This window comes from Auxenochlorella protothecoides (assembly GCF_000733215.1).
Source record: "Auxenochlorella protothecoides strain 0710 unplaced genomic scaffold scaffold56, whole genome shotgun sequence".
In the NCBI taxonomy this organism is placed as follows: domain Eukaryota; kingdom Viridiplantae; phylum Chlorophyta; class Trebouxiophyceae; order Chlorellales; family Chlorellaceae; genus Auxenochlorella; species Auxenochlorella protothecoides.
In genome coordinates, this window is record NW_011934204.1 from 402,138 (window position 1) to 409,657 (window position 7,520).

At 64.4% G+C, this 7,520-nt stretch overlaps 3 protein-coding genes across 3 annotated transcripts in view; all 3 read right to left on the bottom strand.

Moving 5' to 3' along the window:
* Positions 1 to 129: 129 nt before the first annotated feature.
* F751_5112 (Isoleucine-tRNA ligase) lies at positions 130 to 531 on the bottom strand (the record flags this gene model as incomplete). Its single annotated transcript, XM_011398855.1, has 2 exons — positions 130 to 276; positions 439 to 531. 2 exons carry the CDS (start codon positions 529 to 531, stop codon positions 130 to 132), a joined length of 240 nt encoding a protein of 79 aa, XP_011397157.1.
* Positions 532 to 1,350: 819 nt separating this feature from the next.
* Positions 1,351 to 2,048, bottom strand: F751_5113 (hypothetical protein; the record flags this gene model as incomplete). The annotated part of the gene is made up of 2 exons (XM_011398856.1): positions 1,351 to 1,670; positions 1,778 to 2,048. The coding sequence occupies 2 exons, from the start codon at positions 2,046 to 2,048 to the stop codon at positions 1,351 to 1,353; spliced, it is 591 nt and encodes a 196-aa protein (XP_011397158.1).
* A 4,430-nt stretch (positions 2,049 to 6,478) lies between these two features.
* The window catches only part of F751_5114 (putative glutamate/gamma-aminobutyrate antiporter), a gene marked incomplete at both ends in the record, with an annotated part of 4,367 nt that continues 3,325 nt past the window's right edge, over positions 6,479 to 7,520 (bottom strand). Inside the window, 3 exons of the mRNA XM_011398857.1 lie at positions 6,479 to 6,688; positions 6,857 to 6,971; positions 7,145 to 7,221. Of these exons, the coding sequence (XP_011397159.1) occupies positions 6,479 to 6,688; positions 6,857 to 6,971; positions 7,145 to 7,221 (402 nt within the window). The remainder of the gene's footprint in view (positions 6,689 to 6,856; positions 6,972 to 7,144; positions 7,222 to 7,520) is intronic.

The following is a 7,520-nucleotide window of genomic DNA, read 5'->3' on the forward strand; positions in this document are numbered from 1 at the left end:
CTGTATGGCGGCGATCAACCTCGGTGAATCAGGCGGACTTTGACCACAATGTCATCTCGGTGTTGAGCAGGCGTCGAAGGACCAGAGAGACACACAAATCGATGCCCTCCGTCTTCTTTCACCAAGGCTTCATGTGATGAGCAGAGCCTGCTCTGCTCGCCATACCTGGAGCAGCTGATGCCGGTTCACGATGTCCTTGAGGATCTTGTTCAGTGCATGTCCCATGTGCAAGTCGCCGTTTGCGTAGGGCGGCCCGTCATGCAACGTGTACACTTCCTGCCATCAGAGGGTGTCGGGGGGATTGGACTGCATACACTCCCTGGGGCAATCAAGCTGGGTGCGGGGACCATGGCCGGCAGGCACGGCCCTGCAGAGACAAGCGGCCGCACCATCGTGCCATACGTGTACCCCAAGCACCCCCCGATCCGCGCCACTCACCCCAGGGTTGTTCCGCGACAGCTTCTGGTACACCCCCTTCTCCTCCCAGAACGCTTGGATCTGGGGCTCCCGCACCACCGAGTTGGCACGCATATCAAAGCTGGTGGTGGGCAGGTTGACCGTACTGCTGTACAGGCCTGCAGGTGGTGCACAAGCTGACGGCAAGGGTCAGAAGCTGGGCTGGCGCATGCGCAGGCTTGCATGCATTGCTGCGTTTCCACGGGAAGTCCTGTGCTCAGGAGGCGCCAAGAACCAGAGGCAGGCCATGGGCCACTGCAGGCCACCCACCCCACCCACCCTCTTCCTTGGAGCGGGGTTTGGCCTTTGCAGCCAGGCACCTCACTGCCAGGGGTCGGGGCAGCTGGGGCCGGAGGGCCGGGCCGGATCGCATGCCCACGGCGTAGAGGCGGGGCATGGCGCGGTGACCGACCTGTGCACGGGGGAGGATAAGGGGGTGACGTTGCTACAGCCCTCGGCACGGTGCCCACGCCAGAGGCTCTGTAAAACTTCCCATACATACACCCTTGCCTGCATGGTGTAGGAGCGGGGGTGCGCAGCGGGGCGGGGTCCCCGTCGGGACAGCGCAAAAAGCCACCGCTGGTGGGCAGTGGCCCGCGGTGGTGTGCCCTGAAGGTTAACAAAGGCAGCACCCCTGATCCAGGCCTGGCATGCGCGGATCCACGATTGCCCTCCCCTGTTGCCGCGTCGCATGCGGGCTTTGCATCATGCGCGATGTAATATCCCCGAACACTGTGACCTCGCGCGCGCGCGCGTCCGGACTGCACCTCTGGCTTGGCAGCCCAAAAATTCCACGGGGATGGAGGAGCTTACAAAATTAAGCCTCGCAGCGGGTGGCTGTGCCACGGAGCCGCGCAGGAGAAAATCAACATTTGGCGGCGGCGCCCCGGCCCCTCACTCCTTGATGCCAGCCACGCTGGGCGTGGCGGAGGTCCTCCGCTGCAGCGCCACGCCAGGCAGCGCCGTGCCCTCCTCAGGCGAGGACTTCATGTTAATGCTGCGCACGCTGCGGATGCTCCGCGCGCCGTGCCCGCTGGCGCCCAGCTCCCGCTTGACCACCGGGCTGGGTGTCTCGTCCACAAACTGCTGCAGCACGGTGTAGAGCAGCTGGAACTCCGCGGGCGGGGGCACCTCGCCCGACAGGATGCCCTCCGCCGTCACCCCCTGCCCGTACACCGCGGCGTTGAAGTCCTTGTCCACGTACGTACTGCCGCCTGCGGGCGCGCAGCCGGCGAGGAATGGTGGGCGTGCCAAGCATGTGGTGGTTTGGAGAGTAGACCCCAACCAACGGAATTCCATAGTCCTGCACCCCATCCCTCACCTTCCACCGAGATGTCAACCATGGCCGCGTCGACCTGGTAGTACTTGGCGGTCATGCCGCCGTGGCGGTCCTGGCTCACAGCGGTCTGGCTGGCCTGGTCGGAGGAGTCAAAGTGCGCGCGCTTGATGCGCGTGCCATTCATGTCCAGCAGGAAGTGCACGCAGGGGCCAAACTCGCTCTGGCTGCGCAGCGCCGACTGCACCGCCTGGTCGTTGGCCAGCGCGATGCAGGTACGGGACTTGCGGTAGCCGCCGGACAGGCCCGCGCCCATGGCGGAGCCCTGGAGGAAGACGGGGGCGGACCACCGGATCTCGCCGCCGGGGCCCGTCAGCTTTCGGATGACGAAGCCGCGCTCGGTGGTGCGGGTGAGGAGGGCCCCGTACTTGCTCTTGTACTTGATGGCGATGCCCTTGAGGGTGGAGAAGGGGAAGGGTCGTGAGGAGAAGATATAGGATTGGTAATTGTGTGTTTGTGTGGGGGGGGCCAAACCACACCAGCATTCTCGGGATCGTCCTGGAGATGGGGTGTCTAATGGGCAGGGGCCCAGTATCTCCACACGAGGCCAGGGGCCGGTCTATAGAAGCGATCAAGCATCCATGGTGGAGGGTGCGCGAGGGGATGCTGACCCTGATGGGCGGGCGTGGGGCCCCCGATTAGGGAAGGATGCCCCTACCAGCCCAACCCACCGGCCCCTCCCGTGAAACCCACCTCAGCGCTGACGACAGCGCTCTTGGGCATGGTGGGAACCTTGAGCCCCTCTCCAGTCTGTTGGATGGTGGTAAGCTGCTGCAGGAAGAGTACGGCCTTGTTGGCTCGTCGCTCGAGCTTGCTATGCGCCCAGTCCGGGACCTGCGGAGGGGGAGGGCAAATGAGGGCGGGGCCCGGGGCTGCATCTTTACATGCAAGGCTCGCGCCCCATCATACATCGTTGAGAGCCATGGATGCCAGCGTTCAGGAGGTCCAGGCGCACATCGCGCAAGCTCCCCCCCCCTAGGTGTAGGTCTCGCAGCCCAAGGGCTTGGGGCTGTTGCGAGGAATCCTCAGCTAGAAACACGGTGTACGAGCCCTCCCCGCCGTCTGAGGAGTAAATTCGCCGAAAACATATGCATTCGCGCTCCTTGATTTGGGGCCAGACTGGACCACACCAGTTACCGGTTAAACCTCCACGTGCGTAGGGTCGGGTCAGGGGTGGTTCCGTTGATCCCTGGCGTTTGGAAGCGGTGAACGGTCACAGGGGATTCCAAATCACTCACACAGCATTTCGATCCAAAACATGTGTCCACCATGTATGGTACAGATTCAGTGATTCACAGAGGGCCAGAGCTGGTGGCACGCTTGAAGCGGATGTTGCTCTTTCTGAATGGGATTACTTGTTTGGGATGCTCCTCGGTCACAAGGGCCCCCCACCAGCCTCAGCAGCTTGCCTGCGGCGCTCACGTCGATTCACCAGGCGCTGCTGAGCATGCTTGGCTAATGGATGCCTGTGGACGTTGTGGACTCATGGCACGAGCTCACAAGAACTCTCATTCTGTCTGTACTTGTGGGCTGACGGGGAGGCCAGCAGTGGTGCCCATCGAGGTAGCATGGAGTGGCTCAAATTTTAGTTTCTACCTTGCCCACTTGGCTGCAGAGGGCCCAAGCACATTCACCGCATTTCAGCAGACCATCTATCCTAGCCTTGGCGACCCCATGCACCATTTGACCGAGTGCCACGCCGTTTGTACGACCTTACCCGGGCTTGAACGCCATGTGACGGCATGCATGCTTGTGGACCACGCTGTTCATCCAATCTTGGAGATCGGTGTAGCTTACAGGGCACGAGGGGCGATGGACCCAGGCTATGGAAAACTTTGTCGCGGCGGTTGCACACGGGCAGCTGCCACACAGGGAGGGAGGGTGTTGAAAACAAAGAGGGTGGACATGGCGGGGTATACGCCGCAGGGAAAACGCCACCAATGTGAAAACGATTGCCCCGCACTGTGGGTTTGGGGCTCAGTGAGCGAGGGGGAATGGGTGTCCTGTTGGACCAGAACGCTCCCTATTCGCCGCTCAGGCGATATGGTGAACTTTGGCCTGGCCGTACACGGGCGTGGGCAGGCCCTCGTACCGCGCCTTGATCTGCAGGGCCAGGTACTTGCTGTAGTGGCGCGACTGGTGCAGGTTGCCGCCGTGGAACCAGAGGGCGGGCACCGCGGTGGGCTTCCACATGTTGCGCAGCTCCCCCTCCCACGGGCCCGGGTCCTTGGTGGTGCCGGAGCCCAGGCCCCAGCACCGCCCCACGCGGTCCGCCACGTCTTTGGAAATGAGCTCCTCCGCCCAGCCGTTCATGGAGCCGAAGCCGGTGGCCAGGACCACCAGGTCGGCGGGGAGCTCGGAGCCGTCGGTGAGCGTCACGCTGCGCGGGTTGACGCGCGCGATGCTGACCCCGGAGCGCAGGCTCACCTCGCCGGACAGGACCAGGCCCGAGGCACCGACGTCGATGTAGTACCCCGACCCGCGGCGCAGGTACTTGAGGAACAGGCCGGAGTCGTCGTCGCCAAAGTCCAGCAGGAAGCCCTTGGCACGAAGCGCGGCGTAGAAGTCAGCGTCGCGCTCCTTCACCACCTCGTTGACCGCGCGGTGGATGGCGGGCAGCACCTTTGGAAGAGGGTCCCGAAGAGAAGAGAGGTTGGCTCTCTGGTGAAGAGGAGCGAGTGTGGGCCCCTTTGCCTGTGAGGGCCACTCCTCCCTTCCACCCCCCCCCACCCCCACCCCAAACGGATTAACACACACACCTTGTAGGGGATGGAGGCGAAGAGCATGTCGGCCTTCTCGGTGGTGATCCCCGCCTTCATGGCCTCCTCGCTGTACAGCGGCCCCGTGATGAGGTCGGTGAAGGTCTGGGAGCGGATGACATGGGTGGAGGAGCGCTGGACGATGGTCACCGACTTGGCGCCGTTCTCCCACAGATCTGCGGCGATGTCGTGGGCGGAGTTGTTGGACCCCAGGATCACGCAGTCCTTGCCGCAGTACGGCTCGGCACCCGGGTGCTGGGAGGAGTGGTGGTAGTCGCCCTGGAAGGTCTCTGCGCCGGGAATGATGGGCATGGAGGGGCGCCCGCTCATGCCGGTGGCCATGATGAGCTGCTTGGGGCGCAGTGTGATGTCCTCTGAGGGAATTGGAGGGCGGTGGATGGGGTGAGCCAAGGGTCTTGAGGAGATGACTGAACTGGGGTCCTGCGGGGTGGGATTGTCGGCCCACACACAATCCAGGAGTGGCCCCATTGGACAACAATCCCCCCCTTCCACGAACCCCACCAAAACACGACCAATCCGGACAAACACCGCCACACAATCAACAAACCCACCGGCCGCGCCGTCCTCGCCCACGCGGGTGACATGCACGGCCCACTCCTGCGCGGCCTCGTCCCACTCCGCCTTCTTGCAGGTGGTGCTGGCCCAGTAGTTGATCTCCATGACCTTGGCATACATCTCCAGCCAGTCCCCGATCTTGTCCTTGGGCGTGAACACGGGCCAGGTGTCGGGGAAGGGAAGGTAGGGCAGGTGGTCATACCAGACCGGGTCGTGCAGGCACAGCGGCTTATAGCGCCGGCGCCAGCTGTCGCCGGGGCGCGCGTTGCGCTCCAGCACGATGGTGGGCACGCGCGCCTGGCGCAGGCGCGCCGCCAGCGCCAGCGCGCCCTGCCCGCCGCCCACGATCACGGCGTAGGGCTGCACGCTGCGCCCCAGCTCGCGCGCCTCGCGCTGGCGCTCGTCCAGCCAGGTGGTGCGGTTGCGCCGGGCGCCGTGCTCCGCGCCCATGGGCCGGTTGGCGCCGCTGGGCTCGGGGAAGTCCACCAGGCCCTGCGCCGCGGTGAGCAGCGTCCAGGCGCGGCCCGCGCGCAGTCGCAGGTAACCCTTGCACTCCAGTGCGGCGGTGCGGAACCGGATCCAGCCCTCCACCGTGTCGCCGGTGACGGGGGAGGAGGCGGCGGTGGCCTCGCCCTCCAGGGTCCAGTCGCGGGGGGAGGCCTGGTCCAGGCAGGCGCCCAGCATGGCCGCGATCTCGCCCCGACCCTCGCAAGTTTTCAGGTTCCAGGTCATGCACACCAGGTCGCGCCACAGGCCCTCCTCCTCGAACAGGGAGGCGGCGGTCACGGCGTCACGCGCACGCAGGGCGCTGTCCAGGGAGGACAGCCAGGCGCGCACGGTGTCGGAGGGGGAGGTGCCGCTCAGCACACCCTCGCTGGGGTGGTCGGGAGGGGCAGCCATCGGGAGGAGTGAAGCTGCCGAAAGGGATGGGTGAGAATGCGAGTATACAAATTAAGGGTTGTGTTAAAATAATCGGTCGATCAGGGGACTGGCGTACTTCTTATATCCTGCGTACACCCCATGCCTAACCGGGGTGTTTATCCGCATCACCCTCCGTCTGCATACGTAGGATTAAAGGGCGATCCTACTGTCGCGCTTGACAAGCCAACGTCGCAACTGTCGTGTTGGAGCGGGAGACTATCTTTATGATGCGATGAACGGCGAAAACTGGAGCGACCATGCGACACCGCGGCGGTGGTCCATGGCGGTGTCGGAGAGTGTCGGAAGCCGGGACACCGTGCCGACGGGGATCTCGTCGCCCGAGGTCCAACTCCATCGACCTTTACCGCAGCTCTGCTGCTGGTGAGGGTGTACAACGTGCGCGCGCCCGATTTGTTATTCAGTGCGCAAGTCATTCATTCTCCAACCAGGTGGGTGGTGCTGTGGCGGCGGGCGCCTCCGGTACCGGGCTGTACATGGAGTACAGGATCTCGCGGAACTCCCTGGGCGACGTCCCCCTGAAGGCCATCCAGCCCCTCGAGCGCGCGGTCTGCAGCAGGGGGTACAGAGTGCAGCCCAGCACGCACGCCCCCGCCGTGAATAGGATCACCGACGTCTTGCCCTGGATGCAGGGGTGGGGGTGGGCGGTGCCGGGAGGATCGCGAGGGATTCCTCGGCAGATGGCGCGCCGCCCCCATGGGCAGGCCATGATGACATATCATGAGCTCAACCCGCCGTCCAGGTCAGAGCCTGGCTGAGCTTAGCAGCACCCTTGCCCGCTGCCCCTCACCTGGATTATGGGCCCGATGAGCAGAATGAGGAGCAGGGCGCTGGCGGGCAGGAGCATGGCCGCGCAGCCCCACAGCGGCAGCGGCACCCTGTACGGCCGCCTCAGGCTCGGGTACCTGGGGTGTTGAGATGAGGAGGAGGGTTTTTGGGCATCCTTACCGCCCTGCAATCGTACGGCGCATTCCTGATGGCTTCACGCAGCAACAGGCGCCCCAGGGACATGTCCGAGGGGCCCCGCACATGCCACACATGATGTACGCCTCCCAGCCTCTCCCCACCCCCCTCGCACTTGATGCGCAGCCAGATGAAGGCCGCAAACTCCAGGAGCATGGCCATGCAGTACACGACGTTCAGCAGCTCCACAATCTCCAGGAAGTTGAAGCTGCAGGGGTGTGGCGGAGGGGGGGGGGGGGGGGGGGGGGGAGGCGTTGGGCCCTGCGCTGTGATCGTGTGTCCTACAGGCCCGGACGCAGGTGAGGTGGCATGCTGGCTGGGAGCAGGAGCTCTACCACCCTCCATCCGAGATTCTTTGGGCACCCTGGCTACTGCACCTCCAGCCCACTGCACCCTTCAAGGAGACCCTCCGCTTCCCCCAAGACCGACTTCCCATGGAGCACTCTCTCCGCGCGCGCACACACACACACTCCCACACACGCAAACAGCCG